Below are 21,939 nucleotides of genomic sequence, written 5' to 3' on the forward strand. Positions count from 1 at the left end.
ATTATTGTGTAATTTAAATTGTGACAGGTGACCTTTAGACCACCCCTGTGAACAGCTACTTCACTACAGATCAGCCAACCACAGCTGCTCAAATATGCATTACAAATTCACTGCTCCCCTGAGCATCCAAATGACTGTGTCCTTTTTCTTGGTAGGGGGATCCACCTCCCACAACAGAGGCCCAGAAATGGATTCACAACTGCAGTTTCTGAACTCCAGCTTCCCCCACTGTTGCCGCCTGTCAGGGAGCAATTGTGTGCAGCCCCATGTTGTGTACCACAACCTCAGATCTGCCCCAAACTATTACTTGGACCAAAATACTCTGTTGACCCCATGGTTTTTCACTGTCTGTTCTTGGCCATCCTTAATTAATTTCCAGCTTTGGAAGTCGTATACACTGATGGCTCTACAGTTGAATATGTTTTTACCTTCACCCAAGCAAGGTGTAGTGAACTATACTCTCTGTCAAAAACATGCAGTCTGTTCACTGCAGAATTGGTGTCTATCACTTGAGACCTTAGTTGTGTTCATTCCTGCATCAGTGAGACATTCTTAACTGGCAGCGACTCTCTGGATAATCTTCAGGCTATCGACTAATGGTACCCCTGACACCCATTGGTTGTGACTATCCAGAATCTCCTTTCTGACCTCCATCATGCTAGATGGTCAGTTGTCTTTGTCTGGAGTCTTTGTCCCAGGATGTGACCATGAATTAGTTGGCTACCAGGAAGCCAACTTTGCAGATTGGTGTATTGGAACTCAACCTTTGGTCAGCTCTATGCCACTAACTGTAGGAGGCTTGGAACACAAATTGGTGTCCTCTGTGCAAACAAAATGCGCACAATAAAGGGGACCATGAATGTGTGGTGATCTTGTTTCTCACAGGGAATCTATCATTCTCTGTCAGCTTTGCACTGGCCACAATTTGTTGATCCAAGACTACATGATGTTAGGATCCATGCCACTGTCACTGTCGTGCCCGTCTGATGGTGGCCCACATCCTCCAGGACTACCCTAATTTGGAAACTTTATGGTGAATCCTTAAACTTGCTGACACACTGCCTCTAGTGGCAGTGGATGACACCAAATCAGCTGATCTGGTTTTACATTTTACCTGTGAAGATGGATTCTACTCCTCTCTGTGAGGGAGGGTGCACTGGCCTTGTTGGATTCTTGATGGAGTGGACAGGTGCCCCATGCCGGCTCCGAAAGAGGGGGCCCTTTGCTGTCCTGGCTTGGTTGACTGGCCTAGCTCCTACCTTTCCTACCTTTTTAATTCTTCTTATTCTTTTACATCTGTCATTGTTTTATTGTCTCATCATCTTTGCTCTATTTCCTGAGATTTTATTAACTTCTTCATGTTGCTGATTTGCTTATGGTAATGGAGTGTGAGGAAAAACCAACTAGGTAAGGAGGGTGTGTCCCCCATCACGTAATATGTCCTGGGAGCCTCCAGCTGTTACCCCTCTCTCACTTCTACTTGCTTCTTTCGCTTGGTTTTATCGATTCCTGGTTACAATTGGGTTCATCGAGACTTGTCTTCCAAGTATTTTCTTTCTAATCAGTTTTAAACTTAATAAGAAGTCTCACATGAGTTCACAATGTAAAGGCAGTCATGTTTTCATAGCCTTGTTATCAACATATATACAGGTATCAAAATTTAACAATGGGAAATCCAAGATGAAACAATGAAAATATTATGAAAAAGATAGTCACTGCTCATACAACGGAGATGATGAGTCACATGTAGGTACATCAAAAAGACTGCCAAACATAGCTTAAAGCCAAACAGGCCTCAATCAAAATTAGACAACATACACATGTGGACTCATGCGAATGCAACTCACACACACATGGCCACAATCTCTGGCTGCCAAGGCCAGACTGCAAACAGCAGCACATGATGAGAATAGCAGTCTGGGTGGTGGGGTAAGGAGGAGGCTGGAGAGTGGGTGGGGTGGGATAGCAAGGTGGGAGTGGGAGACAATAAAGTGCTGCAGGTGGGAGCATATAGGGACAAGGTGGGGAGATGTTAAGAGAGATAGGTGCAGTCAGGAAGCTAGACGGATGGTAAGGGGGGAGGGGGCAGCAGAAAAGGAGAAAAGTAAAAAGACTGTGGGTGCATTGCTGGAATAGAGGGTTGTGTAGTGCTGGAATGGGAACAGGGAAGGGGATAGATGTCCTTTACCCATCTATTCCCTTCCCTGTTCCCATTCCAGAACTACACAACCCTCTATTCTATCAACACACCTACAGTCTTTCTACTTCTCTCCTTTTCTGCTGCCCCCCCCCCCCCCCCCAACTGTCTAACCTTCCAACTGCATCTAGCTGTCCTACCCTCTCTCCACCTCATTACTCTATTTCCCGCACGCAGCACTTCACTGTGCCACACCCTTACGCTGCTATCTCTCCCCCCTGCCCCAGCCTCCTCCTTACCCCCAACAACCAGTTTACTTCTCCCATCGTGCACTGCTGCCTGCATCTGGGTTTGGCAGGCAGTGACTTTGGTCATGTGTGTGTGTAGGTGTATGTTGCCTAATTCTTATGAAGGCCTGTTTGGCCAAAAGCTTTTTTTCTTTCTTTCTTTCTTTTTTTAATAGAACAATGATGCATTTTTTTACACACACTGATGACTTGCAGGATCTTGCCAGCTGTTTGTCAAAGTCAGTATCACTGATGAATTAAGAGATTTTTGTGTAGGAAGATTCACTTGCTCACTCTGTTCAGGGATAGGAATAGAAAGATGGTACACTATTTGCTGTAGATTTTCATATGTCAAAGATAAGTGAAGGATAGAAGTAAACTCCTTTGGTAAGTTTCAATCTCAGCTATTCACTGTTAAAGATACACTGGGTTACAGTATTCCCTTGGAACTGCAACACACTTGGAAATTAATTTTCATCTAACTTGTTAAACTTTTTTCCTTCAGGGAAGTCTATTAAATGGCAAATTTTGAGTAATGCATGCAGTACATTTATCTAGATGGCATGTTGATGTTTGCTTGTTTTGCCAAAACTTAACAGAAATTGGACAAGTAGATGACTATGAAAACAGAAGTGTGACCCCACTACTGTAGCAGCAGAAGAACCCTGGCAGTGTCGGCAATACACAATCAAATTATTGTTTGAATGGCAGTTGTGTAGAATTAGAATCACTGCACAACCTTGTTCTTGCAGTTTGAAATATATGATTTGATCAAAAAATATTATTTTGTACACGCCCTGCATAACTTGATAATAAACTATATTTCCATTTACATCAATAACTGTTAATTTTTTTAGTTTCTATTTGGTTTCGTGAAGGAAGCAAACTTTTATGTACCATCTAGATAAATACACTGTATGTGTTATTCAAACTCATCATTGATAACACTTGTGAAGAAAAAAGGTTCAAATGCGTTGGAACCCAAGAAATTCATTGGGACCCTTGCTCTTGCTGTTGTACATTAATGCCCTTGTGGACAATATTGTTTCAGACATTTCACAGACAAGATTTCTAACCAATGCAAAGACTGGCAACTTGCTTTAAATTTTTAGAAATGTAAAATTGGGTACATCACAAAATGAAAAAAAAAAGCAGTATCCTATGGCTTTAATATCAGTGAGTTATAGTTGAAATCTGTCAACTCATACAAATATCTGGGTGCAATAATTTGTAGGGATATGAAATGGAACATTCACATAGTCTCAGTTGTTGATAAAGCAGGTGGCAGATTGCAGTTCATTGGTAGAATATTAAGGAAATGTAATCAGTGTCTAGAAATGAGGGTGAATACAAAGCCCTCCTGTGACCCATCCTAGCATATTGCTCAAGTGTGTGGGACCAATATCAAATTGGACTAACAGGGGATATTGAATGGATACAGAGAATGGCAACATAAATGTCACAGGTTTCTTCAATCCATGGGAGAGTGTCACAAATATGCTGAAAGAACCGATCTGATAAAGGCCTGAAAATACATGACAAAGAACTAAATTTAAGTGATAAATGTGGGAATACATTACAGTCCCTTGTGTATCACACTCATAGGAACCACAAAGACAAGATCAAGCTAATTATAGAAGGCACATAGACATTTAAGCAATCATTCTCATGACCCATATGTGAATGGAACATCAGAAAGCCCAAGCAACTGCTACAATGAATGTACCTTCAACCATGCACTTGGCAATGGTTTGCAGTGTACAGTTGTAGCTGTAGATGTAGAACCAAAGATGTTCTGGCACTAAAAATATAAATCTCTTTAGTAGTAGTAGTAGTAGTAGTAGTAGTAGTAATAGTAGGAATTATACATTACGCAACTCTAGCTGTAGTTTCGCTGGAGTCTTTCCGTAAGTGTCAAGACAAATTATGAAGCACATAGGAGCAATTCCACCATATTCAAGTTGAAAATGGTTATGAATTATTTAATAATGGAAATATGATGTTTGTATCATTTTGATGAGCCATTTGTTGGTTGGTAACTTGATATGAGTATTCTTGGAGCAGAATTAATAGTTGTAAAATGATTCTTAAACAATTCTACATAAATTGGTTTAAAATTCAGCTGTAGTTCATGAACTTGAGGTTCCTTAAGAGACATATTGTTAGTGACATGGAGTCTCCTATCCACCATGTGGCCAGTTATATAGCCTTGCTGCTGCATCCCAATGTTGGTAAAACTGACAGTTGTATTGAAAATTCAGTTCATTTTATTGAGGAATTTAAATACATGAACACGGGAGGAAGATATTCTTTTCGCCTTAAGTACTGTATCCTTATTTATGATATTTCTGTGAATGAAGCTATTTCATACATGGTGGATATATATCTGATAGATACAGTAGATTTGCCAAGAAATTGTGTTACTACAACCTACTTCCTGTATAGCAATAAATTTATGAGCATATTCAAGGGTGTCTGTGGGCAGCCTTCTTAGTCCATTGTAGCCAAATTGTTTGTGGAGGTTTGTGAACAACAGGCAACCACTAGCCAGCACCCACTATGGATGTATTAGATTAGTAATCTGGACACATGGCAAATAAGGAGTTGGATATCTTAGTGGTACATTATAATAGCGTCAACCCAAAAATTAAATTTATGACAGAGAAAGTGTGCATTAGGCAACTTAATTTTCTAAATGTTTCAGTAATCAAATGGGCACATGCAACTTTGTATCAAAAGATGTACAGAAGAACAACACACACTGATCAGTAGTTCCATAACGAATCCAACCATCATCCAAACCAAAAAAGAGATATAATTATATTCTTGGTCAAAAGGGCTAATAAAATATATGAGTCAGTTTACTTACAAAAAGATCTCAGTTACTTACAGCAGAATGAGTTCTATGTCCAAGAAGGGGGAATTTCAGGACTAGTGAAAAACAATGATCACCAAAAAGGAAAGCCTTTCTTCAATTTATTAACAGAATTACTGATCATATCAGAAGGGTTTGTCCAAGAAAGGGGTTCAGATGATTTTTAAGCCCACCAGAAAAATAAAACAATGCCCAAAAACTGCAAAAGATGTATATCATCCACTAGCATCAGTGGTATGTATAAAAATCCATGTACCTGTGGCCAAGTATACAGAGTGTCTCAAAAAGAATGATCCGATTTTAGCTTTTAATAATATTGAGACAAATGTCACTAGGTAACTGAAACAGTGCTAGATGTAATCGGCATGGTCTAGAGCTTCAGAAAAAAGTCTGTTAGATGTCACTACAAGCGCTGACTTGGAGTATGCAGCCAGTCTCATGCAATATGGCATCTGCACAACAGAAGGCGTATTATGTTATTGAATTTAGTCATACTCAATCAGTGATTGCAGTTCAGTGGGCGTTTCTTATTTTGTGCTAAACCAACATCACCAAAGAACATTTGATGGTGGTATAAACCGTCTGAAGAAACAGGGTGCCTCTGTAAAGACAAAAGTCCTGGCCGGCCACACAGTCCTGAACAAACGGTGGAACAAATCCGATGAGCATTTGAGCGGAGCCCCCGCAAATCTACGCACCGTGCTAGCCAAGAACTTGCATTACCACACATGACAGTGTGGCATGTGTTACAGCATTGTTTAGCCCTAAAACCATACCAATTACAACTGGTACAAGCTCTCTGAGATATTGACAAAATGAAGTGAGTAGACTTTAGCAAAGCTATCCTAGAGGACATGGAAGGTGACACTTTTATGTTACAGTTGATATTCAGCGATGAGGCAACTTTCCACATTAGCGGTAAGGTTCATTGTCATAATGTGTGTATATGGGGGCTCAAAACTCCTCATGAAACAACTGAACATGAATGTAATTCACCAAAAGTGAATGGTTTTTGTGCTGTTTCGCAAAGCAAGGTTTACGGGCCCTACTTTTTTTTTAGGAAGAAACCATAACAGGACAATTATATCTTGCAATGCCATGGAACTGGTCATTCCCAAAACTTGACTCTGACAATTTCATCTATCAGCAAGATGGAGCACCACCACATTGGCACAACAATGTGTGTAGTTTCCTCAATGCCAACATGCCTCAACGTTGGATAGGGTGTACAGGACCATGAGACCAGGATTTACACTCTTGGCCTCCTAGGTCCCCTGACTTAACACCATGTGAATTCTTCCTGTGGGGTATGTTAAACAATGTGTTTATGTTCCTTCCTTACCTCGTGACATTGATGAACTAAAAACCAGAATATCAGCTGCTGTGGCTTCAGTGACAGAGGACACCTTACGCTCAGTCTGTGATGAATTTGGCTATTGGCTAGATGTCATCTGTGCAGCCAATGGAGGACATATTGAACATTTATGATAGATTTTTATAAACTTCTGTCTTTTCTCAGTAATTTAGTATGCAATTTGTTGGTGTTAAACCCTTTTTCCTAATAAATAATTCTGTTTAAATTCGGGTCTTTGTCGTGGGACACCCTGTATATTGGAACTACAAAAAGAAGTATTAACACTCACTTAGCCAAACATTAAATGAACTGTCAATTTGGACAAAATGATAAATTGGCCATGGCAGAACATGCTTTCCAAAAAGCTGAGACAAACATTTCAGCCAAGACAACCCTCGCCACACACTTATACAGAGAGGCAATAGAAATTTATCAGTGTCATGATAATCTTAACAGAAAACAAGAGGGAGTTAAATAAAATAAAATACAGATGGTTACTTTGAGAGACTAATAATTATTTACCCTTAATAGATAATGATGGTTCAAATGGCTCTGAGCACTATGGGACTTAACTGCTACGGTCATCAGTCCCCTAGAACTTAGAACTAGTTAAACCTAACTAACCTAGGGACAGCACACAACACCCAGCCATCACGAGGCAGAGAAAATCCCTGACCCCGCCGGGAATCGAACCCGGGAACCCGGGCATGGGAAGCGAGAACGCTACCGCACGACCACGAGATGCGGGCGATAGATAATGATGTCTCTGACCAGTCAGAGACAATTATGCATGTGGGATCAGGTGATGTATTATGTTGCTCCCTATACCGTTCATAATGCAGCTATGAATCTGTGACCACCTTAAACTTTCTATGGTGTTGCCATTTTATTCATGCGGATATACCCCACAAATGAGCAAAAAATTTCAGTGAACAGCTTCATACATCAACCATACACTTGCAGCGTGGACGTTTTAAATGATGTAAATTCCAGTTGTGAAAGCTTTCACTGTATTAAGTTCATTGGGAATACTTGTTAGCTGGCATAAATGAATTTCCACAAAAAGTATAAAACAAACAGGTTACAAAACATAGTACCTAAATAAAAAACAATTAAAAATAAAACATGTTGTGACAAGTACCTAAGGAAGCTAGGATATATATATAACTTAACAAACGAAAGCATTGGCATGTTGATAGACACACAAACAAACACAAACATACACACAAAATTCAAGCTTTCGCAACCAATGGTTGCTTCGTCAGGAAAGAGGGAAGGAGAGGGAAAGACGAAAGGATATGGGATTTAAGGGAGAGGGGTAAGGAGTCATTCCAATCCCAGGAGCGGAAAGACTTACCTTAGGGGAAAAAAAGGACTGGTATACACTCGCACATACACACACACATATCCATCCGCACACACACAGACACAAGCAGACATTTGTAAAGGCAAAGAGTTTGGGCAGAGATGTCAGTCGAGGCGGAAGTACAGAGGCAAAGATGTTGTTGAAAGACAGTTGAAGTATGAGCGGCGGCAAATTGAAATTAGCGGAGATTGAGGCCTGGCGGATAACGAGAAGAGAGGACATACTGAAGGGCAAGTTCCCATCTCCGGAGTTCTGACAGGTTGGTGTTAGTGGGAGGTATCCAGGTAACCCGGACGGTGTAACACTGTGCCAAGATGTGCTGGCCATGCACCAAGGCATGTTTAGCCACAGGGTGATCCTCATTACCAACAAACACTGTCTGCCTGTGTTTGTTGCTGGTCATTCCCACATAGAAAGCTTCACAGTGTAGGCAGGTCAGTTGGTAAATCACGTGGGTGCTTTCACATGTGGCTCTGCCTTTGATCGTGTACACCTTCCAGGTTACAGGACTGTAGTAGTTGGTGGTGGGAGGGCGCATGGGACAGCTTTTACACCAGGGGGCGGTTACAAGGGTAGGAGCCAGATGGTAGAGAAGGTGGTTTGGGGATTTCATAGGGATGAACTAAGAGGTTATGAAGGTTAGGTGGACGGCGGAAAGACACTCTTGGTGGAGTGGGGAGGATTTCATGAAGGATGGATCTCATTCCAGGGCAGGATTTGAGGAAGTCGTATCCCTGCTGGAGAGCCACATTCAGAGTCTGATCCAGTCCCGGAAAGAATCCTGTCACAAGTTGGGGCACTTTTGGGGTTCTTCTGTGGGAAGTTCTGGGTTTGAGGAGATGAGGAAGTGGCTCTGGTTATTTGCTTCTGTACCAGGTCGGGAGGGTAGTTGCGGGATGCGAAAGCTGTTTTCAGGTTGTTGGTGTAATGGTTCAGGGATTCCGGACTGGAGCAGACTCGTTTGCCATGAAGACCTAGGCTGTAGGGAAGGGACCGTTTGATGTGGAATGGGTGGCAGCTGTCATAATGGAGGTACTGTTGCTTGTTGGTGGGTTTGATGTGGACGGACATGTGAAGCTGGCCATTGGACAGGTGGAGGTCAATGTCAAGGAAAGTGGCATGGGATTTGGAGTAGGACCAGGTGAATCTGATGGAACCAAAGGAGTTGAGGTTGGAGAGGAAATTCTGGAGTTCTTCTTCACTGTGAGTCCAGATCATGAAAATGTCATCAATAAATATGTACCAAACTTTGGGTTGGCAGGCCTGGGTAACCAAGAAGGCTTCCTCTAAGCGACCCATGAATAGGTTGGCGTATGAGGGAGCCATCCTGGTACCCATGTCTGTTCCCTTTAATTGTTGGTATGTCTGGCCTTCGAAAGTGAAGAAGTTGTGGGTCAGGATGAAGCTGGCTAAGGTAATGAGGAAAGAGGTTTTAGGTAGGGTGGCAGGTGATCGGCGTGAAAGGAAGTGCTCCATCGTAGCGAGGCCCTGGACATGCGGAATATTTGTGTATAAGGAACTGGCATCAATGGTTACAAGGATGGTTTCTGGGGGTAACAGACTGGGTAAGGATTCCAGGTGTTCGAGAAAGTGGTTGGTGTCTTTGATGAAGGATGGGAGTCTGCATGTAATGGGTTGAAGGTGTTGATCTACGTAGGCAGAGATACGTTCTGTGGGGGCTATTTTTCCCACTTGGAATGTTTCCCTCTATTTTATATATATATATATATATATATATATATATATATATATATATATATATATATATATATATATATATATATATATATATAAAGTAGAGGGAAACATTCCACGTGGGAAAAATATATTTAAAAAGAAAGATGATGAGACTTACCAAACAAAAGCGCTGGCAGGTCGATAGACACACAAACAAACACAAACATACACACAAAATTCTAGCTTTCGCAACCAACGGTTGCCTCGTCAGGAAAGAGGGAAGGAGAGGGAAAGACGAAAGGATTTGGGTTTTAAGGGAGAGGGTAAGGAGTCATTCCAATCCTGGGAGCGGAAAGACTTACCTTAGGGGGAAAAAAGGACAGGTATACACTCACACACACACACATATCCATCCGCATATACACAGACACAAAATGTCTTCTTGTGTCTGTGTATATGCAGATGGATATGTGTGTGTGTGTGAGTGTATACCTGTCCTTTTTTCCCCCTAAGGTAAGTCTTTCCGCTCCCGGGATTGGAATGACTCCTTACCCTCTCCCTTAAAACCCAAATCCTTTCGTCTTTCCCTCTCCTTCCCTCTTTCCTGACGAGGCAACCTTTGGTTGCGAAAGCTAGAATTTTGTGTGTATGTTTGTGTTTGTTTGTGTGTCTATCGACCTGCCAGCGCTTTTGTTTGGTAAGTCTCATCATCTGTCTTTTATATATATATATATATATATATATACCTAAAAACAAAGATGATGTGACTTACCAAATGAAAGTGGTGGCAGGTCGACAGACACACAAATGAACATAAATATGTCTGCTTGTGTCTGTATATGTGTGGATGGATATGTGTGTGTGTGCGAGTGTATACCCGTCCTTTTTTCCCCCTAAGGTGAGTCTTTCCGCTCCCGGGACTGGAATGACTCCTTACCCTCTCCCTTAAAACCCACATCCTTTCATCTTTCCCTCTCCTTCCCTCTTTCCTGATGAGGCAACAGTTTGTTGCGAAAGCTTGAATTTTGTGTGTATGTTTGTGTTCGTTTGTGTGTCTGTCGACCTGCCACCACTTTCATTTGGTAAGTCACATCATCTTTGTTTTTAGGTATATTTTTCCTTCGTGGAATGTTTCCTTCTATTATAGCTATATATATATATATATATATATATATATATATATATATATATGTGTGTGTGTGTGTGTGTGTGTGTGTGTGTGTGTGTGTGTGTGTGTGTGTGTGTGTGTGTATATGAACACACAATCAGAGAAACATGCATGTAGAACAGATGAAAGATTGCTTGTTTCCTCATATATCATATTATTTTTCCCAGGTATCTTGTTCCATCTTCTCAAGATCAAATCACTTATCAGTGGACTTTCCTATCATCTAGCCAATAATGTCATCACAAATAATATAACGTGTATGTCAACTATTGCTGTGTTGTTCTATAGCATAGAAAAGAGTACATTGCAGTCAGAGCTAAAATTCTAGTATGTATGTACATATTACCTGCATCACTTAAAAATGTAGTACTTTTTGGTACTTGAGATGTGAAGCGCAATAACACAAACATTCAAGATACTACTGGCTTGCAGTCCAATTACAATTTTCTGTTTGTTTAAAGAAAGCATTTCAACTTTTTTGTAAGGTAAATTATATGTAGAGAAATTCCCTTAGCTCATTACTGCTATCATAGTCAATGATGAACATGACTTACATTGAGTGCACCTTTTCGATGAATAGCTTCAAATATTCTGTCTCTAAAACGTTCCATGTCTTGAATGTCAAATGATAACTGATCAAGTTCACGGTTAACATCCTGGTAGATAGACAAGTAATACATGAAGTATGTGTTTAATAGTGCAGAACATCAAAGCATTCTAAGGCAATAGTTACAACACTAGACAATAAATTCTTACCTGAAGTTTAGCAAATTCATGTCGAGCTGGCCAGACTCTACTTGCTATCATATTGTCAAGTTTAGGAAAGTAAGCCTCTTTTAGTGGCTTATGCCAGTTATTTAATTTCCTCACTCTTCCAAGATGATTACTAAGCCGTTCAAAATTGTATCTGAAGATAAAAAAATAGGATATTATCAGTTATAATTCATTAACTAAGTATATCCATAATTATGTAACTGGTTATTTCCTCTGATTTCCAGAGTAATGCTTATACATTTTGTCACCACAGGTTTGTAGGTACATAATGTATCATGTTATCCACAATAAGCACCATCAATCTTATAGCTGTGTTGGCAACATCTCTATAGTAAGGTTATTGTTTATGACAATTTGCTGGAAAAATAAACCTGGCAACATCTCTATAGTAAGGTTATTGTTTATGACAATTTGCTGGAAAATAAACCTATTTCATTTTGCAAATAGTAAAAGGACGTACTGAAACAATGGTTCTTAGTTCCATTTTCAGCTCTGAGTTTACTGATAAAAAATAATAAAAATGGAAGGAAGCAAGAGTACAACCTGTCAGGTTTCCACAGCTTGATTGATTAATAATGTGCTTTCAGCTGTACAGTTGAGTTGTCATTTCAGTGTTATCCATAATATACTGACAATTAATCCAGTCACCATTATGTGTTGTGTGTTAAAACATGTACTCACTGTAAGGACTCTAACCATAAAATGGAATCAATAGCTGGACTGTGTCTCCAAAAGCACACAAAAGGCTTATAATTAGATTTATCATCCAGCATTTTTGTATAGTTCATGTCTGCTATTCTTAATTTTGTATAAAAGTAATGAACTGCATACAAATAGGAGATTGTTGTAAAAAAATTATAAGCAATAAGATGCTACAAATCACAAAAGAAATAAAACTGCAAACAAAAATCTGTCAGATTTAATATGATATCGAATCATAACCATTGACATGGTTTAGATATTAGTTTGGCAACTATGAGATGCAATATCTCCTTCCCAGTAGTCAATAAAACTGGTGGAGTCTCTCTGACAAGCAGTTAAGAGATCTCTAACATAGATAATTTATTTTATTTATTTAATTTAATTTATTTATTTGTCCATCTGTAAACAATATATATTGTATGGATGTTGTCCAGAAAGTACATGCAAATTTATGGAAACAATCTGTGCGAAAGGAACATACAAAATTTTACATTAAGTAGCACAAAGAACAATACATACAAAATCGTACAAATATGTACAAAGAATAATACTTGGTCATACAAGGCACAGTAATATAACTTTTTATACATGTATACTAAAAGTATGGTAACTGCATAGTCTGTTTGCCCTAAGGCTTTACTTTTGTCATCCCTAAACAGGAAGCCCTTATATTCACTACAATAATTCAGTAAAGATTTTAGCACAATCAGCAGCTGTCCATCAGACTTAAAAAAATAACAGATACTTTAGGGGATGAAAGACAGTGTTTTCAGTTTTGCTTAATATAAACATTTTCACAATTATTTATTGGCCTAAACAGAAATTTACTGAGTAAAAAACTTGTTCAAGTAGAAATTCTTTAAATTCTACTTTAAATCTGTTTTCATCTTCTAACTCTCTGATGTTGGCTGGCAGTATGTTGTAGAGTTTTGTACCCATATGGCTCAAATGCCTTTGTTTGTGTGTTCTTTTTGTTTGCTGAGTATGGAATACTGTGCTATTTTGAGTACTGTAGTTAAGCAAGTCAGCACTTGTCTGAAAATCTACATGGTGGGCTATAACATATAAAACACACACACACACAGATATAGAAGGAAACATTCCATGAAGGAAAAATATACCTAAAAACAAAGATGATGTGACTTACCAAATGAAAGTGCTGGCAGGTTGACAGACACACAAACGAACACAAACATACACACAAAATTCAAGCTTTCGCAACAAACTGTTGCCTCATCAGGAAAGAGGGAAGGAGAGGGAAAGACGAAAGGATGTGGGTTTTAAGGGAGAGGGTAAGGAGTCATTCCAGTCCCGGGAGCGGAAAGACTTACCTTATGGGGAAAAAAGGATGGGTATACACTCGCACACACACACGTATCCATCCACACATATACAGACACAAACAGACATATTTAAAGACAAATATATATATGTGTGTGTGTGCGAGTGTATACCCGTCCTTTTTTCCCCATAAGGTAAGTCTCTCCGCTCCCAGGACTGGAATGACTCCTTACCCTCTCCCTTAAAACCCACATCCTTTCGTCTTTCCCTCTCCTTCCCTCTTTCCTGATGAGGCAACAGTTTGTTGCGAAAGCTTGAATTTTGTGTGTATGTTTGTGTTCGTTTGTGTGTCTGTCGACCTGCCAGCACTTTCATTTGGTAAGTCACATCATCTTTGTTTTTAGGTATATATATATATATATATATATATATATATATATATATATATATATTCATATTCATTTGGTAAGTCACATCATCTTTGTTTTTAGGTGTGTGTGTGTATATATATATATATATATGTGTGTGTGTGCGAGTGTATACCTGTCCTTTTTTCCCCCTAAGGTAAGTCTTTCCGCTCCCGGGAATGGAATGACTCCTTACCCTCTCCCTTAAAACCCATATCCTTTTGTCTTTCCTTCTCCTTCCCTCTTTCCTGACGAGGCAACCGTTGGTTGCGAAAGCTAGATTTTGTGTGTATGTTTGTGTTTGTTTGTGTGTCTATCGACCTGCCAGCGCTTTTGTTTGGTAAGTCTCATCATCTTTCTTTTTAAATAATTTTATATATATATATATATATATATATATATATATATATATATATATATATATATATATATACCTAAAAACAAAGATGATGTGACTTACCAAATGAAAGTATATATATATATATATATATATATATATATATATATATATATATATATATATATATATATATATATATATATATATATATATACCTAAAAACAAAGATGATGTGACTTACCAAATGAAAGTGCTTCATTCTGGAAATCTGACTCGATACAAATGTACAGCACCACGGCTATTGCCTCGTGCTAATCCATACATCAAATGGGCATCTGCCAACTCCGCATTTGTAAACATTGCACTGACTGCAAAACCACGTTCGTGACGAACACTAACCTGTTGATGCTACGTACTGATGTGGTTGATGCTAGTAGTGTAGAGCAATGAGTCACATGTCAACACAAGCACCGAAGTCAACATTACCTTCCTTCAATTGGGCCAACTGGCGGTGAATCGAGGAAGTACAGTACATACTGGCCAAACTAAAATGAGCTCTAACATGAAAATAAAGTGTTTTTCCAGACACATGTCCACATAACATCTTTTCTTTATTTGTGTGTGAGGATTGTTTCCTGAAAGTTTGGCCATACCTTTTTGTAACACCCTGTAGACTATTTGCAAAATTGGTTTGAAATGAACAACTTAACCATAAATATCTCTGAAACTAATTATATCCATTACAGGAAAACAAAGTCACACTCTGATCTGGATCTCAGAATACAAAATAAAGAAATTGTGATAGTTGCTATCACAAAATTCCTAGGTGTACATATAGATGAAAATTTAGACTGGAAATCCCACATCCTGTATCTCTCTCATAAGTTAAGGTCTGCTTGCTTTGCATTACGTGTTATTAGCTTTGTATGTAGTAGGGAATGTAGCAGAGCTGTTTACTTTGTTTGTATACATTCTGCTATTACCTATGGCCTCACCTTCTGGGGTCATAGTAAGAAAAATCTCAAAACCATCTTCACTCTACAAAAACGAGCTATTAGAATAATTACCAACAGTTCAAGGCTAACTCCTTCAAAGCAATTATTTCAGCAGCTAAATATTCTACCCCCTACCATGCCTCTATATACAAAAAAGTGTAATTAATGTAAAAAGAAATATTGACAATTTCCAATCCGACTCAGATCTACATTCTTACAACACAAGAAAGTGCAATGACATTCATATTAAAAGAGTTAACAAGGCTTTGGCACAGAAACAAACAAACATACAAGGAAGTAGATTGTATAACAAACTACTGGTAAAGATAAAAGAAATAAAAAAATTGTGTTCATTTAAAGAAGCAGTATTCAAATTTTTAATGACCAACTGCTATTATAGTGTAAACGAATACCTGGAATAGCTTCATACAAAACAATTAGATTTATGTACTCTGTGCCAATAGTAATTTTTATCTTATTGTTGCTATGATCTAAATAAATAATATGTACAAAAAGGTTAGAATTATTATGTGTTATATCTAAATATCAACTGTGTATTCCATGTAAAAATTCTTTCTCATACATTAATGTAATTAATCAAAGTTGTACATGCTATTTCAACGCCGTCTGATATTGTGTTGTCTACTATGCACATTTGTATTGTGTAGAGTATTGTTCACCTATATATACAAAATAGAGGGAAACATTCCACATGGGAAAAGTATATATAAAAAACAAAGATGCTGTAACTTACCAAACGATAAAGCGCTAGTAGATAGACACAATAAAAAACACACACAAGCACACACACTAATTTCAAGCTTTCTCCTTTGGTAAGTTAGAGGCCTTCTATATGGGAATGACCAGCAACAAACTGTCCATTCACATGAATGGACAGAGGCAGAGAGCGTCTGTTGGTAATGAGGATCACACTGTGGCTAAACATGCCTTGGTGCATGGCCAGCACATCTTGGCACAGTGTTACACCATCTGGGTTATCTGGATACTTCCCACTGAGACCAACCTATCAGAACTCCAAAGATGGGAACTTGCCCTTCAATATATTCTTTCTTCCTGTTACCCACCAGGCCTCAACCTCTACTAATTTCAAGTTGCCGTCCCCATACCTCACTTGTCATTCAACAACATCTTTGCCCCTGTACTTCCGCATCGACTGACACCTCTGCCCAACCTCTTTGCCTTTACATATCTCTGCTTGTGTCTGTATATGTGTGGATGGATATGTGTGTGTGTGCGACTGTATACCTGTCCTTTTTCCCCATAAGGTAAGTCTTTTCGCTCCCGGGATTGGAATGACTCCATACCCTCACCCTTAAAACCCATATCCTTTCATCTTTCCCTCTCCTTCCCTCTTTCCTGATGAAGCAACCGTGGGTTGTGAAAGCTTGCATTTTGTGTGTGTGTTTGTGTTTGTTAGTGTCTCTATCAACATATCAACGCTTTCGTTTGGTAAGTTACATCATCTTTGTTTTTAGATATATTTTTCCCACGGGAATGTTTCTCTCTCTCTCTCTCTCTCTGTCTCTCTCTCTCTCTCTCTCTCTCTCTCTATATATATATATATATATATATATATATATCTAAAAACAAAGATGATGTGACTTACCAAATGAAAGTGCTGGCAGGTCGACAGACACACAAACGAACACAAACATACACACAAAATTCAAGCTTTCGCAACAAACTGTTGCCTCATCAGGAAAGAGGGAAGGAGAGGGAAAGACGAAAGGATGTGGGTTTTAAGGGAGAGGGTAAGGAGTCATTCCAGTCCCGGGAGCGGAAAGACTTACCTTAGGGGGAAAAAAGGACGGGTATACACTCGCACACACACACATATCCATCCACACATATACAGACTCAAGCAGACATCTGAGTCTGTATATGTGTGGATGGATATGTGTGTGTGTGCGAGTGTATACCCGTCCTTTTTTCCCCCTAAGGTAAGTCTTTCCGCTCCCGGGACTGGAATGACTCCTTACCCTCCCCCTTAAAACCCACATCCTTTCGTCTTTCCCTCTCCTTCCCTCTTTCCTGATGAGGCAACAGTTTGTTGCGAAAGCTTGAATTTTGTGTGTATGTTTGTGTTCGTTTGTGTGTCTGTCGACCTGCCAGCACTTTCATTTGGTAAGTCACATCATCTTTGTTTTTAGATATATTTTTCCTTCATGGAATGTTTCCTTCTATTATAATGAATCATCATATATATATATATATATATATTTAAAAAGAAAGATGATGAGACTTACCAAACAAAAGCGCTGGCAGGTCGATAGACACACAGACAAACACAAACATACACACAAAATCTAGCTTTCGCAACCAATGGTTGCCTCGTCAGGAAAGAGGGAAGGAGAGGGAAAGACAAAAGGATTTGGGTTTTAAGGGAGAGGGTAAGGAGTCATTCCAATCCCGGGAGCGGAAAGACTCACCTTAGGGGGAAAAAAGGAGGGAAAAAAGGACAGGTATACACTCGCACACACACACATATCCATCCTCATATACACAGACACAAGCAGACATTTGTAAAGGCAAAGAGTTTGGGCAGAGATGTCAGTCGGGGCGGATGTACAAAGGCAAAGATGATGTTGAAAGACAGGTGAGGTACGAGCGGCGGCAAATTGAAATTAGAAATTAGCGGAGATTGAGGCCTGGCGGATAGCGAGAAGAGAGGATATGCTGAAGGGCAAGTTCCCATCTCCGGAGTTCTGACAGGTTGGTGTTAGTGGGAAGTATCCAGATAACCCGGACGGCGTAACACTGTGCCAAGATGTGCTGGCCGTGCACCAAGGCATGTTTAGCCACAGGGTGATCCTCATTACCAACAAACACTGTCTGCCTGTGTCCATTCATGCGAATGGACAGTTTGTTGCTGGTCATTCCCACATAGAACGCTTCACAGTGTAGGCAGGTCAGTTGGTAAATCACGTGGGTGCTTTCACACGTGGCTCTGCCTTTGATCGTGTACACCTTCCGGGTTACAGGACTGGAGTAGGTGGTGGTGGGAGGGTGCATGGGACAGGTTTTACACCGGGGGCGGTTACAGGGGTAGGAGCCAGAGGGTAGGGAAGGTGGTCTGGGGATTTCATAGGGATGAACTAAAAGGTTGCGAAGGTTAGGTGGACGGCGGAAAGACACTCTTGGTGGAGTGGGGAGGATTTCATGAAGGATGGATCTCATTTCAGGGCAGGATTTGAGGAAGTCGTATCCCTGCTGGAGAGCCACATTCAGAATCTGATCCAGTCCCGGAAAGTATCCTGTCACAAGTGGGGCACTTTTGGGGTTCTTCTGTGGAAGGTTCCGGGTTTGAGGAGATGAGGAAGTGGCTCTGGTTATTTGCTTGTGTACCAGGTCGGGAGGGTAGTTACGGGATGCAAAAGCTGTTTTCAGGTTGTTGGTGTAGTGGTTCAAGGATTCCGGACTGGAGCAGATTCGTTTGCCACGAAGACCTAGGCTGTAGGGAAGGGACCGTTTGATGTGGAACGGGTGGCAGCTGTCATAATGGAGGTACTGTTGCTTGTTGGTGGGTTTGATGTGGACGGACGTGTGAAGCTGGCCATTGGACAGGTGGAGGTCAACGTCAAGGAAAGTGGCATGGGATTTGGAGTGGGACCAGGTGAATCTGATGGAACCAAAGGAGTTGAGGTTGGAGAGGAAATTCTGGAGTTCTTCTTCACTGTGAGTCCAGATCATGAAAATGTCATCAATAAATCTGTACCAAACTTCGGGTTGGCAGGCCTGGGTAACCAAGAAGGCTTCCTCTAAGCGACCCATGAATAGGTTGGCATACGAGGGGGCCATCCTGGTACCCATGGCTGTTCCCTTTAATTGTTGGTATGTCTGGTTTTGAAAAGTGAAGAAGTTGTGGGTCAGGATGAAGCTGGCTAAGGTAATGAGGAAAGAGGTTTTAGGTAGGGCGGCAGGTGATCGGCGTGAAAGGAAGGCCCTGGACATGCGGAATATTTGTGTATAAGGAAGTGGCATCAATGGTTACAAGGATGGTTTCCGGGGGTAACAGACTGGGTAGGGATTCCAGGCGTTCGAGAAAGTGGTTGGTGTCTTTGATGAAGGATGGGAGACTGCATGTAATGGGTTGAAGGTGTTGATCTACGTAGGCAGAGATGCGTTCGGTGGGGGCTTGGTAACCAGCTACAATGGGACGGCCGGGATGATTGGGTTTGTGAATTTTGGGAAGAAGGTAGAAGGTAGGGGTGCGGGGTGTTGGTGGGGTCAGGAGGTTGATGGAGTCGGGTGAAAGGTTTTGTAGGGGGCCTAAGGTTCTGAGGATTCCTTGAAGCTCCGCCTGGACATCAGGAATGGGATTGCCATGGCAAACTTTGTAAGTAGTGTTGTCTGAAAGCTGACGCAGTCCCTCAGTCACATACTCCCGACGATCAAGTACCACAGTTGTGGAACCCTTGTCAGCCGGAAGAATGACGATGGATCGGTCAGCCTTCAGATCACGGATAGCCTGGGCTTCAGCAGTGGTGATGTTGGGAGTAGGATTAAGGTTTTTTAAGAAGGATTGAGAGGCAAGGCTGGAAGTCAGAAATTCCTGGAAGGTTAGGAGAGGGTGATTTTGAGGAAGAGGAGGTGGGTCCCGCTGTGACGGAGGACGGAACTGTTCCAGGCATGGTTCAATTTGGTTAGTGTCTTGGGGAGTTGGATCATTAGGAGTAGGATTAGGATCATTTTTCTTCGTGGCAAAGTGATATTTCCAGCAGAGAGTACGGGTGTAGGACAGTAAATCTTTGACGAGGGCTGTTTGGTTAAATCTGGGAGTGGGGCTGAAGGTGAGGCCTTTGGATAGGACAGAGGTTTCGGATTGGGAGAGAGGTTTGGAGGAAAGGTTAACTACTGAATTGGGGTGTTGTGGTTCCAGATTGCGTTGATTGGAATTTTGAGGTTTTGGAGGGAGTGGAGCTGGAAGTGGGAGATTGAGTAGATGGGAGAGACTGGGTTTGTGTGCAATGAGAGGAGGTTGAGGTTTGCTGGAAAGGTTGTGAAGGGTGAGTGAGTTGCCTTTCTGGAGGTGGGAAACCAGGAGATTGGATAGTTTTTTAAGGTGGAGGGTGGCATGCTTTTCTAATTTGCGGTTGGCCTGTAGGAGGATGCTCTGAACAACCGGTGTGGATGTGGGAGAGGAAAGATTGAGGACTTTTATTAGGGACAGGAGTTGATGGGTGTGTTGATTGGCTGAGTGGATGTGCAGGTGAAGGATTAGGTGGGTGAGGGCAATGGATTGTTCAGTTTGGAACTGGTATAGGGACTGATGGAAAGAAGGGTTGCAGCCAGAGATGGGAACTTTAAGTGTGAGGCCTTTGGGGGTGATGCCAAATGTCAGACAAGCCTGAGAAAATAAAATATGGGAGTGTAATCTGGCTAGGGCGAAGGCATGTTTGCGGAGGGAATGTAAATAAAACTTAATGGGGTCGTTGTGGAGGTGTTGTGAGGGTGACATGGTCCTAGAAGGTGGAAAGTGGAACACGAGACTGAAATGAAAATGAAAATAAATATAAAAATCTGGTGTGAAAAAAGACGAAAAAGGGTTGGTTAGAGCTGGGCTGTTGATCCTGTGGTGAACTTGTGTAGGTAGAAAATGATGTGCATGAAGGTTAGGTGGTTGTGTTGCCGCCAAAACACGTTAAAGGGTGAAGAAATACGGGAGAATTTCGAAAAAACTACGTGAGGATGTATTAAAAGGGTGGTTTGGTGGTGACAGATTATGGAAATGAAGCTAACAATTGTCTGATGAAGAAATAATGACGTTAAAACCTGTGGGAAGCGGCTAGAAATGATCGATGATGTGAGAAAAACGGAAATGGAAATAAAGCAAAAGATATTAAAACTAGCCGAAAAGGTTGTTAAATAGCTGAAAGGAACTGTTTGTGAAATGGAAACGGTGGATTTTATAGCAGCGGTGGTGTTGAAAGCGGAAAAAAAAATTTTTTGTTTGGAAGTGGGTTACGTATTATTACGTATTATTGAGTATATATCGGCGGGATAAAATTGAATACTGGATTACGGTAAAAAAGGAGAAGGTGAAAAGAAAGTAAAACTGCTGGCAAAAACAGAAGGAGGAAATAAGATGACAGAAAAGACTACGAAATGTAACAGTGACAATAACAATAACAAACGTGATTGTTGGGTTCAAATTAATGATATGAATATAATAGAGGGAAACGTTCCACGTGGGAAAAATATATTTAAAAAGAAAGATGATGAGACTTACCAAACAAAAGCGCTGGCAGGTCGATAGACACACAGACAAACACAAACATACACACAAAATCTAGCTTTCGCAACCAATGGTTGCCTCGTCAGGAAAGAGGGAAGGAGAGGGAAAGACAAAAGGATTTGGGTTTTAAGGGAGAGGGTAAGGAGTCATTCCAATCCCGGGAGCGGAAAGACTCACCTTAGGGGGAAAAAAGGAGGGAAAAAAGGACAGGTATACACTCGCACACACACACATATCCATCCTCATATACACAGACACAAGCAGACATTTGTAAAGGCAAAGAGTTTGGGCAGAGATGTCAGTCGGGGTGGATGTACAAA

General features: G+C 40.6%; 1 protein-coding gene across 1 annotated transcript in view; it reads right to left on the reverse strand.

Annotated features, from left to right (window-relative positions):
- The window catches only part of LOC126155944 (phenoloxidase 2-like), a 306,288-nt gene that overhangs the window by 159,327 nt on the left and 125,022 nt on the right, over positions 1-21,939 (reverse strand). Inside the window, exons 6-7 of the mRNA XM_049916267.1 lie at positions 11,621-11,771; positions 11,419-11,520 (exon numbers count right to left, since the gene is read on the reverse strand). Of these exons, the coding sequence (XP_049772224.1) occupies positions 11,419-11,520; positions 11,621-11,771 (253 nt within the window). The remainder of the gene's footprint in view (positions 1-11,418; positions 11,521-11,620; positions 11,772-21,939) is intronic.

The sequence above is a fragment of the Schistocerca cancellata genome, chromosome 2, assembly GCF_023864275.1.
Source record: "Schistocerca cancellata isolate TAMUIC-IGC-003103 chromosome 2, iqSchCanc2.1, whole genome shotgun sequence".
Taxonomy (NCBI): domain Eukaryota; kingdom Metazoa; phylum Arthropoda; class Insecta; order Orthoptera; family Acrididae; genus Schistocerca; species Schistocerca cancellata.